The sequence below is a fragment of the Siphateles boraxobius genome, unplaced genomic scaffold, assembly GCF_051911475.1.
Source record: "Siphateles boraxobius isolate OS27281-9 unplaced genomic scaffold, OSU_SipBor_1 1, whole genome shotgun sequence".
Classification (NCBI taxonomy): domain Eukaryota; kingdom Metazoa; phylum Chordata; class Actinopteri; order Cypriniformes; family Leuciscidae; genus Siphateles; species Siphateles boraxobius.
In genome coordinates, this window is record NW_027508699.1 from 8,555,829 (window position 1) to 8,579,544 (window position 23,716).

Below are 23,716 nucleotides of genomic sequence, written 5' to 3' on the forward strand. Positions count from 1 at the left end.
CGTTGTGTGTGTTCCAGGTGGACGTTTAACCCGGCGGTGCTCACCAAGGCAAACGTTGTACGCAGTGGAGAGGTGGCGGCAGGAGCGGAGGGAGGCAGCTCTCAGTTCCTGGTGGGAGACTTGGTCCAGATCTGCTATGACATTGACCGCATCAAACTACTCCAGAGAGGACATGGAGAGTGGGCTGAAGCTATGCTGCCAGTGAGCGTCACCTAACCACATCCATAAAAAGGGATCATTCAGCAAGAAATTACAATTCTGTTATCATTTACTCACTCTCATTGCAAGCCTGTATGACTTCTGTGGAACGCAAAATCTATGTGATTTATTTTTTGTCCATACAATGGAAGTCGATCATTAGCAACATTTTTCAAAATGTCTTATTTTGTATTCTGCAGAAGAAAGTCATATAGGTTTCGAACAGCACGTGTGTAAATAAATGACTCGATTTTAGTTTTTAGGTGACCTATCCCTTTAAAGATTACTTGACATTGTTTCTGTGAATGTGTAACATTATATTACTCTTTGGCTGAGTTATGAGAACATGGATATATTTTAGCCATATAATGGACAAAAAATGAACAGGATCAGGAAATGTTGCTGGATTTAAACCTGTGTCTCGTGTATTGGCACCATTGCAACACTAAGCAACACTTAAATACTTTTTTTATAGTGTTGAGTAATCAGTTTTTCGAATTAACCCTATTGACCTTTTTTTTCATACTGTGACATCTGACTTGCCCACAAATAAAATGACCCGTAAAGGCAGGCGATGATGACACCTCATTATTGTCATAAAGACCCAGTCTGAGGCTGATGAGCATTAAATTGCAGCCACTACCAATATCACAGTTGTTTTATTTTATCTACAGGCTGTTTCAAGCAGCTCTGCCTCCTGAAGCAGTTGATGAGATGCTGCGAGTGGCTTTGGGCCTGTGTGCTCAGTTTATATTTCTTGGAACACCTCCATTTTGTTGTCCTCAATGGACAAAGCTTAGAATTCCAATAGCTTCAGTTATGAGCCATATAGATGAGGAATGGGTCCTGCAAGCTTAGGAGCCTTTGGGTATTCCCTTTTAAAATGAGCCAATCTCAATTTTAAAAGCCTGACCTTACACTTTATTGATTTTTGTCCTCCGACCACCACATCTCTCGCTCTCCCTCCACAGTACTTAGGATGTTGCTGTCAGAGGGGCGTTTGTGTGCATTACGAACCGTTTGAACATAAAGTTTTCTAGCATTCCAGACATTTCTGAGCTTTGAGGCAAAATAAAGTGTGTTAAAAGCAATACATCTTGTTTAGGACAGTGACACACTCACACCTGTGTTTTCTTCTGAGCAGACTCTTGGAAAAGTGGGCAGAGTGCAGCAGATTTACTCTGACAGTGACCTGAAAGTCGAGGTGTGCGGGACGTCCTGGACGTACAATCCAGCTGCGGTCACTAAAGTGGCTCCTTCTGGATCTGCTGTTACTAATGGTTCTGGAGGTAACACACACGCGCAGACACATTTTTTTTTTTTAAATAAATAAATATACTGGAGAGGATATTAAATAGTATATATTTACAATTTCGGTCACTTATTCCCATGAAAACCATTTGTATTATTTCATATATTTTTAATTTTACTAGTATTATTGATAGAAAAAAAGTGGAAAATTGTAATAATGTAGAATGAGTAGGTGTGTCCAAGCTCAGTGGTAGTTCACATGGGTATTTTACTGGTATCTTTTTGATATCATTACATTTCAATTATGGCTGCACAATAGTGAGAGAAAAAAAGTCACAAAATCATGTAAAAAGTATTATCTTTTATTGGAGAATTAAACATTTGATCAAACTTTGATAATTGATTTATTCTTTTCAACAACTGAGAAGATGGTGATTAAACTACATTTTATAAAGCCACCTGTCAAGCTTCTGAATCGTATATAGAAAATAAAAATAATAAAAACAAAGGTTGATAAATAGTAAGAATTATTCTGAAGACCATGTTTACTAGTCTGCCCCAATTTTGGCAAGTGATGCATTCATGACATACCCAAAATAAAAAGGTTTCTAATCATAAGTCATTCTGTATAGACACATAACACACATGTATTTAGAAAGAGTTATTTATATTGAGATATATAAGCTCAAACATAAAAACAAAAACAACAAATATTAAACTATTATTTTAGGGCAAAACGATTTGAGAGATACTTGATAAATGTGGCTGTTACTGGTAATGGCTTGCTGGAAAGTGTTATACAAATATATTAATAAATAAACAATAGAAATCATAATTATTACTATAAAATAGTCATATTGGGTCAAAAAACTGGCAATGGCTTGCTGGAAAGTGTAGCCATATCACAGTTTTGCTGTATCATGCAGTCCTAATTTCAATATATTGTGACATTAATTGAATTGTCAGAAGATGAAAGCGTTCTATATTACAGTGGCGTTCAGTCAAGCACAAGCAGGCATCAATCCATCAGTCATCATGTACTGTGTATGACACTATAGCAGTGTTGACAGTGAGTCCTTCTTTGCCCTCAGAGCGCCTGTCTCAGCTCCTCAAGAAACTATTTGAGACTCAGGAGTCTGGAGACATTAATGAAGAGCTGGTGAAGGCCGCCGCCAATGGAGACCTGGCCAAAGTAGAGGACATCCTGAAGAGACCCGATGTAGACGTAAGAGTTCTACACACGCACAAACAGTTGTTTTATACAGAGGTGGAAAGTAACGAATTACATTTACTCGCGTTACGTAATTGAGTCGTTTTTTTTGTGTACTTCCACTTTAAGTAGTTTTTAAAATCTGTAATTTTACTTAAGTACGTTTTGTTTGAAGTATTGTACTTCGCTACCTTTGAAATCATATCCGTTACTGAGTAAAACATAATAATACAAGGGAGAAAAAAAAAATCACACTCCGGAAACTACTGCATTGATTGAAGGGCGGGAGAACAAACACGCAAAAAAGGTGACGCAGACCCAGCTGAAGCTGAAGGCGAAGCGCCCTCGAATTTTTATGAAGCGAATTATGGCCAGTATGGAAATACTTTGGATGTAAAAAAGTGTGGTTGTCCTCGAGGATAGGTATCCAATTTGCAAAAAATATGGACACAAAGTGGCTGCAAAAGGAGGATACATAGGACACCATCCCTCCTGCAGATAAAGGTATGTCCCGATTATAACGTAAGGCCGAATGATTTACGTGATGCAGAGGGAATCCCGGAATCCAGTCATGAAAATGGAATTTACATAACGCAGAAGTTGGTACGTTAAACACGCAAAATGATGGTTGGATGAATACATGGAAAGTAGAACTGTGCAATAAATCCAATCGCGACATGGTCTGTGAATATTTAAGCGCAAAAATACAGCTATGTAAATATATAACCTGCGTGTTCTGCGTTTCTGTGAATCGGTGTGAATGAGCAGCTGATCCACTTTGTCTACTACATACTCAAGTACGCGTGGGGTTTTCAGCGTCTCACAAACAATTTGAGTCCATGATGAATACATGAACATTTCCAGAGCTGCTCTGAGAGAACGCCTAATGAGCATTTTCATCATTTTATTTGAGAAAAACCATTGTCAAATAGGCTTACACTTTGAAACAGGTCTTCACTACAACCCGTCAAAATAAAAGTTTGGTTTAACTAGGAGAAATTATGACTATTATAAATTAAATTATATATTACTATTGTAGGTATACAATACAACGTACTTCTCATAATAATAATAATAACAACAACAATGATAATACAATTTATTTAAACATTAATTAAGGCATATTTTTTTGTCCATGGTTTAATTTAGTAAATCTGTTTTTGCAGCTCTTCCCCAAAAAATAAAAGGACACAATTTTATATTTTCATTTGATTGCCACGTTTTTGATAATATATTTGGATTAAATCATAAAAAGAAACATTCATTTTCTGAATAAAATACATTTCATAGGACTATATTATTCTTAAAACATTTAATAAATTATTAATGTTAAAAATGAGTTGTTAATCTAATTCATTATCAATCATTGAATTTAATTGATTAGACATGTTCTATTGAAATTTTAATAAACAAAACAAACAAATGGTTTCAAGTTTGTTTTAATAAAAGCATTCGTTCAACCCCCCCAAAAAAAATGTTTTCTTTCATATAACTGTCATTTTAACTGATGATAATAATAATAACAACCATAATTTAATAATACCGTTTATTTAATAATTGATTAATACTGTAAACCGTGATATTTTCTGAGACGTTATCATACTGTAAAAATCTCATACACCCCATCCCACCCACTGTTCACCCACCCCCCACTGTTAAAAAAGTAACTCAGTAACTTGTACTTGAGTAAATTTTAAATGAGCTACTTTTACTTGAGTAGATTTTTAGATCGGTAATTTTACTTTTACTTAGTTGAATTTTGTTTTTTGTATTTGTTTTATTTTAGCCAGCAGTCGTCCGCGAGGGGCTGCTGGCCGTTAAGTTTATTTTAGGTAAGCCAGCAGTCGTCCGCGAGGGGCTGCTAGCGGTATTTTAGTTTCGTTTGTTTTATTTTAATAAAGTTTATTTGAATGTTCGCCGGTTCCCGCCTCCTTCTTCCCTGAACATTGCTACAGTCAGTTTACTTTATTTTGCTATCCTCACTTACATAAATGAACTATGGTGTCCTGCACCCACTAGTAAAAAAAACCAAATTATAGAATTTACAGGAATAGTTAAAGGGAAAAAAGTCCATATTTAGTGTGATCCTTGTCTTAAGACCCTATTCGACTTGATCAAATGGGTAGCGATTTTCACATTTTAGAATTGCAATCCAGAATTAAGAAACTTATGCAGCACGTAGTTTTAGTTTTGAGTGAGCAGCAGACTTCTCATTTGTAGTGGGACTATTTTCTTTGACCTGCTGCACCTTCAGTTTTTACTGAAATCTCACAGATCAGATCAAGCACACAGTCAAAGAATGACGGCTTTTCTTATATGTATGAGATTTCCTTTGCTCTTTTTGGAACTCCTATGAGCCTGAAACTCAGATTTGAGAAACATCGAGCTCAAACAAACGAGTACCTAGCGTGCTGAAAGTATTCAACAGTAGTTTGTATGAAGACATGGACCACATTAATTGCTTTAAATGAGACTGAACATAACAATAAAGCAAAGTTTCTGAAAGGAAGCGTGTGCTCCTTAAACCACGGTTTCATGGTTTGTGAACAGTTGAAGAGCGTTGCTTGTGTGCATTTCAAAATGAAAATCAATTGACCACTTTCCTGAAATGTCTCAAAGCACTTGGTCTTACCACAATAATAATGGGGAAGTCTAATCACCACAATAATAATGATTGGGCCAAAGATTGCACAGCATGTTGACTACAGGGAAATAAGGGGGATGTTAATTTGAGTTTTGTTTGGTAAAGTGAGACTAGACACTAGAATGCAGTCCACAATGAACATGTGTGAAGGCAATGATCCTTGAAATGTTTTGTGGTTTTAGCAGGATTCCCATAGTCTTTAAAGACTTGAAAGAATTTTAAAATTGTGACTTCCAGGTCTTGGAATTCTGAGGGGCAGAATGTTCCATAACCTCAAAATGGTGGGGAATATATACAGTGGTGTGAATAAGTTAGGCCCCCCATGCTAAAGTTGCCTAAAAAGAGGAATAAAAAATCATCTTTTGGAAATTGATCTTAATGGCTTAATTGGAAAAATGAGGAAAAATCCAACCTTTAAGGACACCAATTTTCTTTGTGTATGAATAATGTATCATAAATAAATAAATGTTCTTCCTTAAAATACAGGGTGCATAAGTCATTGCCCCCCTATGTTAAATTCCCATAGAGGCAGGCAGATTTTTATTTTTAAAGGCCAGTTGTTTCATGGATCCAGGATACTATGCATCCTGATAAAGTTCCCTTGGCCTTTGGAATTAAAATATCCCCACATCATCACATACCCTTCACCATATCTAGAGATTGGCATGGTTTTATTTCAGTTAGCCTAATAGCTTGTATGATTTGCATTGAAAGATGATCTTATGGAAAGTGCCCCATGCCAATCTCTAGATATGGTGAAGGGTATGTGATGATGTGGGGATATTTTATTTACTTTGCTCACCAAGGCTGCATTTATTTGATTAAAAATACAACAACAACTAAAAGACTGTAATATTGTGCAATATTATTACAATTTAAAATATCTGTTTTCTATGTGAATATATAGTAAAGTGTAATTTATTCATGTGATCAAAGCTGAATTTTCAGCATCATTAATCCAGTCTTCAGTGTCACATGATCCTTCAGAAATCATTCTAATGATGATTTGATGCTCAAGAAACATTTCTCATTATCAATGTTGAGTATTCATGCATTATCAACAGTTATTTACATTTTTATTCAAGGATTCTTTGATTAATAGACAGTTCAAACGAACAGCATTTATCTGAAATAGAAAGCTTTTGTAACATTAAACACTACCGTTCAAAAGTTTGGGGTGAGTGAGAATTTTTATTCAAATTTTTGGGGGAAATAAATAAAAGAAATCAATACTTTTATTCATCAAGGATGAATTAAATTGATCTCAAGTTACAGTAAATACATTTATAATGTTACAAAAGGAAAATACATGCTGTTCTTTTGAACTTTCTATTCATCAAAGATTCCTAAAAAAAAGTACACAACTGTTTTCAACATTGATAATAGTAATGAATGTTTTTTTTTGAGTATCAAAGCCACATATTAGAATGATTTCTGAAGGATCATGTGACACTGAAGACTGGAGTTAAGATGCTGAAAATTCAGCTTTGATCACAGGAATAAATTACATTTTAAAATATATTTAAATAGATAACATTTAACATTAAATTGTCATAATATTTAACAATATTACTGTCTTTTTTATCAAATAAACGCAGCCTTGTTGAGCAGAAGAGACTTCTTTTAAAAACATTAAAAATCATACCGGTCAAAAACTTTTGAACGGCAGTGTGTATCAATCTTTCCTCTCACCTTTTCGGTTTATGTTGGTGCCACGGCTGGATCTGTCCTCTACCGCCACCCCCCCCCCCCCCCCCCTCTCTCTCTCTCTCTCTCTCTCTCTCTCTCTCTCTCTCTCTCTCTCTCTCTCTCTCTCTCTCTCTCTCTCTCTCTCTCTCTCTCTCTCGAGTAATTGCTTTGAGCAGAGGGAGGGATGGGTAGGGAACTCGGATTGGCTTGGGTGACTGGCCAAATTAGATGCTCGGCAGGACAAGACATGTCCTGCAAATACACCAGGGCCTCCAGTATTAATATTCATGCCTTTGCACACTTGTTTAGCTTACCGCAATGCAGATCACAATTAGACTCTCATCTAAACACTCATACACATGAGCCCACATACACCTTTTTAAAGAATGACACAAAGATGCATATTGCACAATGTGATCAAATGTGTCTTTTTTTTTGTTCCCAGGTGAACGGGCAGTGCGCAGGACACACCGCCATGCAGGCAGCCAGCCAAAATGGACATGTGGACGTCCTCAAACTGCTGCTGAAACATAATGTAGACCTGGAGGCTGAGGTTTGTATTTTCAGGCCGAATATGCTGTCATGTGACTGCTTACCTTAACCCACTTAGATCTTGCTTTTCATAGTTCAAACACCTTTTGAGCAGAAGTTCTTGTCAAAAGTAAACTTCATGGAGCTAGTTGAAGGTGCAGTAAGAGATTACTGAGAAACACTGTTGGTATTTGAGATCATCCCCAATCAAACACGCCCCCTTCTTCATTGCTCCGCCTCCAAAATGCAGAACTGCTTTATAGATGAATTGAACTAATTTAATAATTGATGATCTTTACAGAGGAACTGAATCAACACTGAACTGTCTTCAGCCGAACAATGACACCATTTTCTTTTTAGAGATGCTTTACCGTCGAATTGAACTGTTTCTGTTGTCACTGTGAAGCTGCTTTGAAACGATCTGTATTGTATAAACGCTATAAAGGTAAAGGTGACTTGACTTGGTCCCCCACAATCCACTTTTACAGCGTTTCTCAGAAATCACTTACTGCACCCTTTAACCAGCATTTAGAAATACCACTTCTTCTGGCAGTGTGACTTGTTGGATAGAGTGAAATGTTTCCTTGTGTGTCTGTTTAATGTGCTAAGATAAATGTTAAATACTGTTTCGGCAGTACAGCCACAAAATAAATGCTAAAATACTGTCCTATTCCAACTTAATATAGAGACGGCTAAAAAATAAGCCATTTGCCGGTTGATTCCCCTGGAAAGTGTAGACACTATGTCTCTATTAAAAGATTACTTGCATGCGATGCTAAAAATAGTATCGCAAACATGGATCATAATAGAAATCAATTCTGCTGTTTAACAGTTTCTCATATATCTTTTTTTTTTAAGGAATATTTCTGTATATAGTTATATAAATATGGAGCTAGAAATGTGTCTTTATTACATGTGAGAAAATAAATGATCTGAGAGAAAAAAAAAAGTTTGAGAGAAAAAGTTATCACACTGATAGCAAAAAAGCATTTCATGAGAGAAAAAAGAATATTTGAGAGAAAAAGTTTTCATACCAATAGCAAAAAATAATATTTGAGACTAAAAAAAGTTTTGAGAGAAAGTATTTTCTCATAGAACATAAAAAAATATAAATTTGAAATTTTTTAAATTATTTCTGAGAAAAAAAATCTCTCTTAAAATACTTGGAAAAAAAATCTCAAATATATATTTTTTGCTATCAGTGTGAAAACATTTTCTCTAAAAATAAAAAGTGTTTCTCTCAAAACGCTTTTCTTTGCTCTCGATGCAATTTTTTGCTCTTGTGTCAGGATTTTGCTTTAGCTGTGAAAATTGTGTCATGGGCGGGGCCACGTTCTTTTTTTCCTATTGGAACGTTCCTATTGGCCAGTCGGGTGAGCATCGTCTTGCCTTAGGAGTCGAACTGAATCATTACACCATTGTTCGCGTTCGGTTCACCTAGATAGATGCAGTCTCTGCCTTAGAGTTTAGATTCTCTGCCCGAGCCCAGGCCCGACCTCGGGCCGATATTTCCCGTCACCATCCTCGGGCCAGGCCGGGCTTTTGATCTAGAGACGTGCACTCCCAACGCAAGAGAGTGTGGCGCGGGACTAGGTTTGATGGCCGAGTGCGAGCGCGGGCGCGGGCTGTAATGCACTCACTCTGTGTGTGTTGGTTCCGGGAGAATAAAACGATTTGTGGGACTCCCGCAAACTAGAAATATCTATGAATAAAACATAAAAACTAATACATTTTTATTCATCTGTTGCAGAAAAACAACAAGAACAACTAAAACAAAATACAAATGATTTACAGGCCAGAGTTTTGTTTTATAACATGTTTGCAGCGTTGAGCGATGTAGCCAATCACAGACATATGTGTTGATTTCTTGAACGCAATGGCCAATCAGAAGCATTTAAGATAGACTCCCCTCACTGCTCAAAACGGACTTTTTGTTCAGAGCTGAATTCTGTATGCTGGCAAATCCTCTAATTATAACAAACAAAGTGTATATATTATGAAAGATTCATTGTGCAGTCAGCGTCATTGATAATAACAGAGATGTGTGAGATCGCGATGAACTGATGTCAGCTTTAGGGATTTTTCAGGGAGCGCACTTTGCGCGCATTCAGTCATGCCAAACCATGCACTCAGTAGCTGCTTGATTTTATGTTATAACAGTGGTTTGTGTGTTAATGCTTTAATAACACATAATTTATCAGGAGCATTTATGCTGATGTGTATGATGGCGACACGTAGGCTAACTTGAAAGTATTTGGAGGTGCAGAACAGAGGAGGAGGAGAAAGTAACATAGAAAGTAGTTGAGAACGTCAGTTATAACGACCCACGTATTAAAATGGTCGGGACTCGGGTTTAAATCGGGCCCGGGCTCATAATTATTGTTAATGCGTCGGGCTGGGCTCGGACACAACGTGCACGGCTCGGGTAGGGTCGGGCTTGATTTTTTGGGCCTGATCTAAGCTCTAAGTCGAGCACGGACACTCCAATGTTTGGGTAAGATGATGACACACACAACTGGATGTTAGCTGGCTGAGCAAGTTCAGCATCACTGAAGATTAAACATTAAAAATAGCACTCATATTCATGAATGAATGTGTATTATATTATTAGCTTGCTAATCGCTAGTAAAGCTAATTATTAATTAGCCATCATGCTAGGTAAACTTGCATGAGTGCTATTGTTTAATGTGTAATCTTCAGTGATGCTGAACTTGCTCAGCCAGCTACCCATCGAGTTGTGTGTGTGTCATCATCTGCAGAGACGGCATCTATCTAGGTGAACCGAACGCGAACAATGGTGTAATGATTCAGTTCGACTCCTAAGACAAGACGATGCTCACCCGACTGGCCAATAGGAACGTTCCAACAGGAAAAAAAAGAACGTGGCCCCGCCCATGACACAATTTTCACAGCTAAAGCAAAATCCTGACACGAGAGCAAAAAATTGCATCGAGAGAAACACTTTTTATTTTTAGAGAAAATGTTTTCACACTGATAGCAAATAATATATATTTGAGATTTTTTTCAAAGTATTTTGAGAGAGATTTTTTTTCTCAGAAATAATTTTAAAAATTTCAAATTTATATTTTTTTATGTTCTATGAGAAAATACTTTCTCTCAAAACTTTTTTAGTCTCAAATATTATTTTTTGCTATTGGTATGAAAACTTTTTTTCTCAAATATTCTTTTTTCTCTCATGAAATGCTTTTTTGCTATCAGTGTGATAACTTTTTCTCTCAAACTTTTTTTTTCTTCTCTCAGATCATTTATTTTCTCGCATGTAATAAAGACACATTTCTAGCTCCATATATAAAGGCAATTATCTTCTACAGATGAACCTTTCTCTGTAGGGGAAAAAAGAACACACACACACACGCAGACACAGGATGATATTCAGAGAGCAGCGTTTTAAAGGGGACATATCATGCTTTACATATAAATCATACATTTGTGGTCTATATAAAGCGGAACTGCAATACTTGGGTCTGAATTCCTCATTATCATAGCTCCACAGGCCCCTTTTCTACCCCTTTTCTGATGTGTAATTCGTTTTGGTGCGGTCTCTTTAAATGCAAATGAGACACTTCATACCCCGCCCCCTCTCCAGGTTGCAGAGGTGACACTCGTTTCAACTCTACCCCGTTCCGCCATTTTTGTAGTTTGATAGCAGAGATACGATTATCTAGCGGTACAGAAACATTTTATTCACATGTTATTAACAAAATGTCAACAACGGAAGACTGTTCCATCAAGCCTTATGTTCGAGCCAGAGCCGGACCCGGAGCGAGATGAAAATGAAGACGACGAACGTGCAGAACAACTCTTCATATGGATGTATCGCAATGGTGTTACTGTATTTACAGTAACTTCTCCATCCATGCCCACTACTACAATACTGCATGTTTTACAAAGACTATTTAACACTCACAAAACAAAATATAAGTTATATTATAAACAATTAAAGAAAAGCGTGTTATTGCACATAAAAACGTTATTTACAGCTTTACGAAGTGCTCTGTTCGTCGTCTCCAAAGATAGAAGGAATTGACCCCTCAATCAGACGAAGTCTATCAGCAAATCCTTCTTTATACTAGCGGAGGTTGCTGAAGTAACGTTAGTTATCCTTGCAGTGATTCGCGCACACAAAAATGACTTTACCCACAGATGTGGGTACATTTCCATGAAAAATAAAACTCAACCAGGCACTTGGAAGAGTTCTGATGCTGGGAGACGGTGTAATGAAGCGTGTGGGTCACTACACTCAACAACCGAACATTTTGACTTACCCTCTCGTAACTTCTGCATCCTTGAGCTTGGACTACAAAATCGCAGCGAGAAATAAAAATGGCGGATTGCACAAAGTTTTGGGCCGGGAGTCGATGTCCTTATTTGGCAGTTCCGCTGCAAATACTGTGACGTAATTGTTAAAAAAAAAAACGTCATAGAGAATAGAAAAATCGGAACAAGTTGCAAAATATGACCAAAACAGAATATAAAGATATCAACGAAGCACCTGAAGAGACTAATTTCAACTTTTCTGTACTTATAAACACTCCAAATATACAACAAAATGCATTTACGGGCTAAAAAAGTGGATTTAGCATGATATCGCCCCTTTAACTGAATGTCTATTCACACTAAGTGTAAATAGCCTGTCTTGTTGGCAAAGGTTATTTACACTAACTCCACCCACCAATGCCTGGTCTGGGGAAAAAAGACACGACCACTCAACGTCTGCTGTGGCGTAGGGAGTATAGCGTGTGGAAGTAGCTTTTGACTCGATCAGCCAAGGTCAAATCCGCCTTTTGCCGAACTCGCTCTTCTTCCATTTCCCATCACATATCACATCAGAAAGGCATTTATTTTCAACAAAAATTAAGAAAATATTTGAAAAGTAGAAATAAAGTGTCTAACAAGTGTTTAATTAGTAGTGTTTATCGGGTAGGGTTAGGTGTTGGACGGCATCCATTTAATAATTTACACTCTGTTATTATTGCATCCTGTTAATGTACAACAATACTGAGGTGCAAATAGTATCTGCCACTATTTAAGTATAAATAGCATCTAACAACTATTTGCACTTACAGCAAAGAACTGCTGCTTTTATATAGTGTAAATAGAATGTATTGCTATTTTCACTTAGTGTAAATAGCATATCGCTAAGAAAATAGTACTTAGTGTAAATAGCATCTATTGCTATTGTCACTTAGCGCAAATAGCCGTTGCACTGATGAAATTAAGTTTTAGGCTAGCATTATTGTAATAAGAATGCTAAGTGAAATAAGTCTGTTTATATTTCAATCGACGAGTACTTGAGAGGCACATTGAGATAAAGTTACAGAACCTCGATTCCCGTATTATGAGGATAAGTTAACGTTAGCATGCAGTCAGCACATCTACTGTTTGATTATGTGCAGGGAGGGAAAAGAACAGGACACTGGGAACACTAACATTGTTATTCAAGCCACGTGAAGGGTTCTCCGCTCACAATCACAATCAAGCCTGAATATTTATTTCCTGGTGATGTTTCAGGGGCAGAAAAGATCACACATGCTGCTGTGAATGCTGTTAACTTTGATACAAACTCCCACAAATCACTTTATCCGCCATTTCACTGGTTTTGTTTGGTTGTCTGTAATGAATTATGAGTGGCAGCAATATATATATATATATTTTTTTTTTTTCTTCTAAATTTCATGGTGTAAATTAATATTATATTTATATTGCCAAATATTACATAAATATACACATTTTCAAGCAAGGCACCCTGTTAAAATTCTGCAAAGTCATCCAATTATGTCACTTGTGTGATTTAAGTATTGGGGGGTTGTGCTCTCATTTTAACCAGTGTTATTTTAGTATTATTTATATACTATTATAGGATTTATTATTTTGTATGAGCTTATATATATCTTTTTAGTAATTTTGTGCTTTTGTCATTTTGAAGTAAAAAAAAAAAAAAAAACATATTTGTAAAATTCATGTTTATTTCAGTTTTAGTTTATAAATTTAAATTAAACTTATTTAACTTGAATTTATTTAAGTCAGTTACCAAGGAAACATTTCTAATATTAGTTAGAATTATTCATATTTTTAGTTATACATTACAATAACAGCACCGATGTTTACTTTTACTGGCTGTATGTTAAGAAATCCTAGTCTTTATAGGATGTTTTATGGTTAAAGGATGTTTGTTTTTCTGTTAGTTTCACATTGGAATTCTTAATGCAATAGTGTGATCCAGTGGAGAAAATAAGTTTTATTAGGTATAAATTATGGCTCCAAATCACTTTTAACGTCAAATTAATTAGCTAGAAGATTTGCATCATTATAAGGCAGTTGCTTCAGTAACGATTGTGTGTCCATTAACATTCCTCGGCTTTTTTTCCTTTTCTAGGCCAGTTTCTAGTTGTAAACGCTTTAGAGTCAGATGCTGGTGTTTAAATGGGGATGCTGACAGTGATTGATGTGTGACTCTTTCAGGATAAGGATGGAGACCGAGCTGTCCATCACGCATCCTTCGGGGACGAGGGTTCTGTCATTGAGGTTCTGCAGCGAGGCGGGGCCGACCTGAACGCCAGGAACAAACGCAGACAGACACCCCTGCACATCGCTGTCAACAAGGGCCACCTGCAGGTGGTGAAGACTTTGCTTGACTTCGGCTGCCACCCCAGTCTGCAGGTGAACTATTTTTAGCCCCTGGCTCAGTACCTCTCAGTTTAGAGAGTGAACTCTCTTCCTTGCGTCGTCTTTCTGTGACGCTTTCAGTCACATCATTTGAGCTGAAGCTGATAGTTTGTACTTTGGACCACTGAGCAACAGTCCAGTGCTGCTTTTTGAGACAGGAATTTTGGGTTTTCATGAGCTGTATGCCAAAATCATCAGTATTAAAACAATAAAAGACCTGAAATATTTCAGTTGGTGTGCAATGGATATAATATATATGAAAGTTGAATTTTTATCATTACATTATGGAAAATAATGAACTTTATCACAATATGCTAATTTTTTGAGAAGGACCTGTATATATATATATCGAGATAGAGAGAGAGATTTGTAGGATAAAAAAAATCTCAAATTTTGTAACATTAAATTAAATTGATCATAAGTGACAGTAAAGACAATAAAAAAAAAATACTTTCTTTTTTTTAATCTTACTTACACCAGGCTTTTAAATGGTGGTATATTATGGTTTACACAAAAAAAAACATAAGATTGTTTCAACATAGATAATACGAATAAATGTTTTGTAAGCACTAAGTACCAAATTCAACAAATTTTGATTTCTGTGTGGATCATGTGACCGTGAAACTGAAGACTGGAGTAATGATGCTGAAAATTCAATTCCATTTTAGGAATAAATTGCATTTTGAAATGCATTGAATGGGAAAACAGTACATTTTAAATTGTCATATTATTCACAAGATGCATTCACTGTATTCACAATACTGTATTTTGATAAGAGACTATTTTTAAAAAGACAAAAATATATAATTTATATTCGAGAAAGGCCATTGGCAGATTTTGGACAATAGTTCAGGAATAGTAGTTGGCCGAGGCTGAAAATCTCAAAATGCCGAAATAGCATCCAATTATAGGCTGATATTTTGCCTATGACATATTGGCTTGATTTATATTGGTTCATATCTTTTATATTTTGTAGAAAGTTCAGTAAATATTGTCGTTTCAAGAATGATTGACGCAGTTCTTTAACACTGCCTTACATTTCAGTTTTAGCTCCCAGTAAAACGTTTTTCTTTTCATAAGCTATTGCCACAATTTTGAAACACAAGTTTTTTGATTAATATGCTGTTTATACTGCAGACTAGACAAATGGTCGATAAAGAGATGGTGCTTCCCTAGGTGATTAACACCGCGGCCATTCAGCAGTGAAACAATATATTGCAGTTTTACCATGATTGGGCGCTGCTTGGTTGCCCGCATTTCAAAAGCTAAGGAAATGCAGTCACACTAAACATTGCAATGGGAAGCCCGCATTTATGATCACTTTAGAATTTCTGTGTTAACAGTACATCACAGCCTCTTTTATTCAGTCTGTCAGTCTGTAAAGAGACTGAAATGAACCTGCTAGGCATTATATTAGCGTGTGTAACTTGAGGCTGCCTCCTACAGGACTCGGAGGGAGACACACCGCTGCATGATGCCATCAGCAAGAAGAGGGATGACATGCTCTCTGTGCTCCTGGAAGCCGGCGCAGACGTCACAATTACCAACAATAACGGCTTCAACGCGCTTCACCACGCAGCTCTGCGAGGGAACCCCAGGTATGACTTCAGATGTGGCATAACTGAAATTGGGCTTCTGGTTGGTGAGAATTATGCAGCTCTGAATTTATTCAATGGTTTCAGCTCATATCTGGGGCCTCTCTGTACAGGTCTAATTTGAGATGTGTGAACACAAGAGAAATCATTTCATCTTTACTGCAGCACATTTACCATTGTAGTTTCACAAGTGGTGATGCCCACTCACACACAAACTACAGTAGGCACTTTGTTTGCTATTTTCCTAGTAGCTGTAGAGGATTCTGTGCTGAATGTGTTGGATTTAAGACACTGCTGTCATCATCATCCTCTTTAACACATTTTCCAAGCAGTCAGAATATGCCTTATGGTTGTTTTAACTCTCTTTTCATGCATGGCGTTTGCTGGATCGATGGCAAACTTTTTCCACTCTTTTTTTCATTTTTTTACATGGAATGGTAGAGTAATTCCTTCTGGGTGGAATTTGAAACTCGCTGCATTTCTTTGAGCTGAAAATTTCGTTTTTTTTAATATAACTACAGATTTGTGAACAAAATGCACGTTAGAGGCTTTACAGAAACATTTATTTTAAGACGGTTATTTATATCTTTTGCTTTAGTGTGCCAAACATTTCGATTTTTAAAAATTCCTTCTGCAAATTTTCTAATTAGGGCTGTCACAATTTCTTGATTTAAAAAAAAAAAATCCTCCATTGCAATTTAACCTTATCAATTAACCGTCAAAATACCGGAAGTAGCACAAATCGTGATGAACAACAGTTCGCATATTTCAAAAAAGTTTAAACCCTCCCTCTGCATTTGCATGTTTTGATGTTCTTGGTTAAGAAATTACAGTGGCTGTAGCATTTCTATCATGAAGAAGTGGCCAAATATTACGGGATGTTTGAATTAAATGTTGTTTGGCCGATATTAAACAAGGATTTGATCATACTGTAAAGTGTAACAGCAACAAACCGTTGGCGCCCTCTGCTAGCATTGGCTATAACATGTAATGTACATCAGTTGATTGTTTATATTATGTATATTACATTTTGTATTTTAACAGTTTTGTTCAATAAAACCATGATTACATGTTTTTGATACTTTATCTGAACCATTTATTATTGCCTCAGGGTTATTATACCTATGCATTTAAGTCATTTTAATGGTTATCGTTCACTTAGGTCTATTTTTTTAATTACCACATAAAAAATGATCCGATTAATCGTCAAAATAATCGACTGATTACTCGATTGCCAAAATAATCATTAGTGACAGCCCTAATTGTAATAATCCAGTGATATTTTTGCATGAACGTCCTACAACATTAGATTATTCTAACGTTTGCAAGCTTCTTGGAGAATTTGTCACAGTTCTTTTATGGATTTTGACAACTCAATTGCTTCTGTCTCTTCATGTAATTCTAGACTGACTCTGTGAGGTCAGATCTCTGTCTGGGCCAAACTTTCTGTTTGTAGGAATCCAAGTGGATATAAAAATCTGGATTATTACAATGTTTGTAAACCTAAAAGTGAGATTTCCTATTGATACACTAAAGACAATTTTATAAATAGCCATTTTAAAATGTATTATTGTGAAGCATCTAATCTAGTAAAAAGACTTTATATAAAAAAGTAGCACAGAAGCTCAGTGTATATAGTATTATAGTAATTAATCAAGGATTGATTTGGTGCACCTTTGTGCAGTACAAAATTGTTGTACAGTTACAAATCCCTCAGTGAAATGATCAATCTTGACTTCAATCTCCCAATGGCAACATGGGGATCCTTTTTTATTGACTGTGAGGATGAAGAACTGCCCCGGGTTAGTATTTATGGCTCGCTTGTACAGTAGAGCCTTGCTTAGGAGCAGAACCTCTCCCGTCACCATCAGAAAGTCCTAGAGATATATAGCTCTCCTCCAGCTCACCATTTACTTGTATTTCTTGCATGAGCTCCCACCGCTGCGGTCTTCTCTGCGCAGCACTCCTTCTTGTGCCAAAGCTACTTTAAGTCCAACCCTGTAGAATAGACCTATGCATTTACTAGGTGTGAAGACTTTTAGTTGCACTCTGCTTTAAAATGTTACATTTTCTTAATTTAATCCACATGCATTTCTCAGGACTTGTCTAATTGGAGACATTTGTACATGTAGTGATGATAATAATAATAATCATCATTTTAATTCATTCGAAGACAATTCTTACATGAGACACCATATTATTTTCTTCTGCAATTCAGTAGTGTCCACTCTTTCATAATATTCCTGTTAATATTTTAAGTAACCCGGTAAATATTTCAAACCAGTAGGTAGCAGCCTGTCCCCTCTTGCACCATTTAAACCAGCCGTTGAATTGAATCACAGAAACCTCTTTTTCATCCCTGCATGTTCTCCTAAAGCTTTTAACATACTGATGTAGATCCATCGCTGCTTTCTCAATTGTTTTAGCCTCGGTGGGCTTTAATGGTGGCTGGGTGAAAAGTAAAGTACAGTCATAACCTTAAAAAAATGAATTTTAAACATCCAGACAAATCACACAAACTTGTTGGACTGTCACACACTGTCTTGGTATATGTGCTCTTGATTCTTTAAATTCGCACTACTTCGACAGTTATCATAACTCTGTGAATCATTAAACCACTGGTTGGTTATGGCTTTTTCTATGTAGCATTTTTTTATTGAAATTCTTATTGCATATTCATTGAATAATCCCCATATCTATACATTGTGAGTTTGCACCATGGGGGTGTCGTAAGTGTTCATCCATTAGTTTGTTTTTCCTCCTCCTCGTGTGTTTATGACAGTCCCAGGCTGAGAGCAGGACTGGTTCCTCTCAGTGGCTCTCTGGAAGGCAGTTGTGCTCCAGCACTGTAAACAGTACAGTTAATAGCCCATGACTCATAACACCGTCCACAAACAGGCCATCCAGAGGCAGCAACTGCATAAGCCCCTATTACTACTACTGTACAAATGGGCCAACCTGGTTGTTCACCGCCACATGGAGTCCCACCTTCAAATGCTGCCTCTATTACAGATAGGGCTGGGTATTCTTAGGAATTTCACAATTCGATTCGATTTTGATTCTTGAGGCTTCGATTCGATTACGATTTGATATTGATTAATTAGCTTCGATATCGATTCAAAATAATTAGTAAATACACAAGTAATTAAGTACCTGAGTATATTTTTAAATAATGTGTTAAACAATGTTCCATTATTGGTATTACCAATGTTTAAGAACAAATTGACCCCAGCATGTTTCCTGTCATGGTTTATTTAGCAGAACAAACTGTACAATATTGTACATGTGTTGAATACAAACCACAACTTTAACAAACAGGTGCTTTATTAACACACCTCTAAAGTGCATGTAACTGTAATAGAAAGTATATTTCTTTCTTCCTATACATTCAAGTTATAAAAGAAATGTAAACAGAAACACAAAATGTGCATATTCATTAAAAAAAAAGCGCTTCGTGAGGCACACGCACTCACATTTGCACACACGCGCAAGGACTCTCGCTCTCTTCCTCTCTGCTGTGCGCCGCTACGCGGTTTGGAGCTCGCGGGCTCTAGATTTCGGGAGATTTGAACTAATTTGCGTACATCAGGGAGTCGCTATCAATATGCGGGAGACTCCCGGAGACTTATTGTTGTTCTTATTATCATTTAGGGGGGCTTAGGAACATTTTGGGGTAGCTTCAGCCCACCTAAAATAGGCCTAACGACGTCCCTGGTTGGTTTGAACGGAGTGCAGCTGCTGTCCGTCATCTTGCTGTTTTGGTAAAGCGCGTCTTGTACAACGCTGAACGCTCTCACTAGAGTGTTGCCCACAGCACAGCTACTTGCCCGTGGGCTGAATCGACTCATAGGGTTTGATGAATTGATATTGAATTGAGAAACAAATAATTGCAATGCATTGATGAATCAATATTTTTACCCAGCCCTAATTACAGCTACTTAGTTCGAACCTTAGCCAATAGTCCCATCTAATGCTGCCAGTGGAACCCGGTGTGATAGGAACAGGATTTGGCACTAATGAAAACGATTGGTCAATAAGGTGTTTTATATGTCTGTATAGAAAATGTAGGATATGAAAGCCAATGTTTAGCATAGATTATTATAGACTGTTTGTGCCACATTGTCAGGTGCATTACCATTTTCTGCTTCATTCTGAGCCAGCCGATGGATTTTTTTTATGGAGACCCGGGGCATAGTTGGTCTTTTTCGTCTTACGGTAACAAGAAATATCTTTGTATTTTTCTGACTTCAATATTGAATTAAAAGTCTCATTTATTTTTCCTAATACTTATTATACATGCAGTTTTTGGGTCAATGACAGGAATTTTTAATTATTCAAAAATACATTAAAAAAACGCCATACGTACATACAGTGACTTGAATTTAATTGTACTGATTACTGACTGATCTTGCTGGTGGAAAAAGTTACTCGCATGATTTTGGTCATATTGCCCACCCCTAATAGTGGTAAATAATAAGGGTGTCACGATTTCGATTTTAAATCGATCGAAATTAATTCACAATCTCAAAAATCTAAATTAAAAATGGAATCGTCATGCTGCCACGCCCCAATGTCGCGCCCATGATGGAAAGTTCGGATCGTTTTACTGACTCTATTGTTCAATCTCGTTCATCAAAATTAACTAATCTTTTTTCTAGTCATTTCAGGGGCTTTAAATGTTATACTTCTAACAGGCAAATTCCCCGAACACATCCACCTACGCAATCTTGATCATATTCTGAATTAAGAAATCATTATAATGCAGTCAAAAATAATTTACAGGGAACATTAATAATTACTTGACCTTCTGAGTCTTTTGTTCATTTGTCGCGTGACAGAGGCAATGAACGATTCGTTCATGAACGACTCATTATGGCGCGGGAAAAAAAAACATGTTGAAAGGCTGTGAGTCCTCTAACTTAGATTCTATGCCAGAGCCCGAACTTGGCCCGACCCGATATTTCCCGTCACTATCCTCGGGCCGGGCTCTTGATCTATAGACGTGCACTCCCAACTAGGGCTGCACAATATATCGAAAAATTATCGTCATCGCGATAATAGTATATGCGATATCCATATCACAGAGAGGTGCGATAAATTACATTTATTTTATGTGCCAAGCATTTGTGTGTTGCACGCATGCATAGGTTCTTTATCCAAATTCGACCAATCAGATGGGGCCTTTCTATCTTTATACCCACCTCCCCAGTAGGTGCTATTATGCTATTGGCTAGATCGGGCCCAAGGGAAACCTAGTGAGACGAGAGTGGAAAAATAAAAACTAATGGCGGGAGTAGAGACAAGCGAGGAAAATGACAACAGCGACGAACCTGTACCTAAAAAGACCTGTTCGTCTGAAATATGGCAATATTTTGGCTTCAATAGAGAAGACGTGTTACAAATGGAGGTACTGTGCAAGGGGCCATTCAAATATCGCGTCTAAAATGCCTGAAAAACACGGCCGCTTCTTTCAACAAGCGATTTGCGTCTGTCGTTGCTATGCAACCATGAACTGCGCTGAGCGCTTTCCATGATGACGAGGAAGTATCAGCAAAAGATTAATTGATTTCTAGCCCTTGGAATAGATTTACTACAAGATATATTTGTGGAGATGAGAAATAAAAACCCGAACCGTGACCTTATGATCGAAAATGTAAGGCATAATCTTTTATTATTATTATTATTATTTTAGGGACAAAACTGCTTTATGCTGGGAACACACCAAAAGATTTTCAAAATGTGATAGACCACAAACATGAGGAGCATAATCCTAGATTTAACAGTTTTGCTCCTATAGTATGTGGTGTGCCATGATGTGACAAAGACAGCACACCACACAAGAACAGATTTTCAACCAGAGTCTCGACTGTGAACACAGGAAATCTCGCAAGACTTCAGAATAAGCATGGCGGACGATATGCAGTGTGATGATAGTGTTTGTAATGATTTTCACAGAAAATTCACAGGGGAAAAAAGAAAAGGGTTTGGGTGAAGTCGTGGAGATGGCGGGAATTTAGTGAATTTCTCAGATAAAGTTTGTGGTAATGCACACAGGCTGGCCCTGTCTCTCTCCCCTTACGAAAATTGACCATGGTTTTACTACAAATAAAAAATAAAACATGGATATTGTAGTATAACCATGATAACCACAAGTTAAACTATAGTATTTATTTGGTTATACAAATGTTCAATACGCCTATAATAAAACCATGGTTAATTTTCCATCTCTCTCTCTTTCTCTCTCACACACACATCATGTGTACTGGTACACCTATCCTTATATGGAATGGTTTTTATACTGAGCTAATTACATTTTCTAGCCCCAAATCAACAAGCTGATCCTCCATCTCTGCTCTCCACATCAATTTCACTTTGTGCTGCGCCATGACTGCGTTTATGTTTCCATCTTCCATCATCTCGCTTTCTGATTGGATATTGTTTTGTTTCACTTGATAATATTTGAATATTTTTGAATATGTTGAATATCCCCGATTCGCGATCGGGTCGGCTCCGACGTTCTTCCGAGCAGGTTCGGACATTCTTAACACACCTCACACCAAGGAAAAATCTGATAAGATAATCTGTAGAACCATCAAGCTAATCGGGACATAGCTAGGATTGTCGGAAGGGGGGAATCGGCTCAAAATCAGCCCTATTATCTTTCAGTGTGTACCCAGCATTACTTGCTTACATTTGAAAAAATGACACCGCAAGGTCACTTATAAAACGTCATGGTGCGACTTAGGGGTGAGCGATAATACCGGTAGACACGATTGACCGTGAAGGAATACAACTTTGTCAGATGTTTAATTTAGTTTCTAATACTATCATATATAAACTGAGAAAGTTCTGTAAATTGAATTTAGCATTCAGCTGTGGAGCACGAAACTCCTGTCTTATTCTGTGTCTCTATATACAGCTGTCAGACGGGTTTAATTGAGTTAAATTGTAAGTTAAATTGAACATGTTAATGAAACTCTTGGAGACTCTTGCGAGCTTTTGTCTTAGCAAGAGAGAGTCCTGTCACTCCTGTTCTGGAGTCTCAGTGTTTGAATAAGTTTTTCCCTCTCTCTTTTAATTAGGGCTGGGCGATATGGACCAAAAGTCATATCCCGCTATATTTTGGCTGAATATCGATATACGATATATATCCCGATATTTTTTTCGCAAAGTGAGAGCAAATGTTCAGTCAAAGTCAAAGCCAAATATAGTCTTCACTGTATAAATTATACATTGATTCGTATTAAAGCTACTATTAAAGTTCTCAGTCAAGAGCAGTGAGTGATTTCCTCTGTGTTTTTGTTGTTTTATTAACATTAAATAGATAGTTCTCCCAAAAATTTTAATTGTCATCATTTACTCTCAAAAAGTTGTTTTGAAGCTGAATAAGTTTCTTTGTTCTATTGAAGTTAATTGGAAGAATGTGGGTAACCAAACAGTTGATGTACCCCAGTGATTTCCATAGTATATTTTCCCTATGGAAGTCAATGGGGACCCACATTCTTCAAAATATCTTATTTTGTGTTCAGCACAAGAAATAAATTAATACAGGTTTGGAACAACATTACAGTGAATAAATAATGACAGAATTTTTATTTTTGGGCGAACTATACCTTTAAGGACAAGCAGCTGCATGTTTACTACTAGGGCTACTGTCTCTTTAAGACCTGTACGCGACGCGTCTATACACGCATTTGGCAAGCAGATTTCTTCTGGTTTTTGCTTTCAGTTTAGACATAACCAACTTTCCTTATGTAAACTTGTGTGTTTTTGAGAGTATTAGCAAAATAAGACTCGAAAGATAACTTAGTCCAGTAACCAGGTGCTGTTTGTTAGACAGGCTTTTAGTGCATGTGCGGGTGCATGTGGGTGTTCGCGCTCAGTAAAGCGCATGTTAGAACAGCGCATCAG

General features: G+C 36.9%; 1 protein-coding gene across 6 annotated transcripts in view; it reads left to right on the forward strand.

The window, feature by feature from the left end:
- Positions 1–23,716, forward strand: part of mib1 (MIB E3 ubiquitin protein ligase 1) — a 79,108-nt gene that overhangs the window by 17,708 nt on the left and 37,684 nt on the right. For all 6 annotated transcript variants that reach the window (XM_077194978.1, XM_077195324.1, XM_077194896.1 and 3 more), the window contains exons 7-12: positions 18–201; positions 1,343–1,487; positions 2,541–2,674; positions 7,438–7,545; positions 14,007–14,204; positions 15,657–15,808. In XM_077194978.1, coding sequence (XP_077051093.1) covers positions 18–201; positions 1,343–1,487; positions 2,541–2,674; positions 7,438–7,545; positions 14,007–14,204; positions 15,657–15,808 — 921 coding nt within the window. The remainder of the gene's footprint in view (positions 1–17; positions 202–1,342; positions 1,488–2,540; positions 2,675–7,437; positions 7,546–14,006; positions 14,205–15,656; positions 15,809–23,716) is intronic.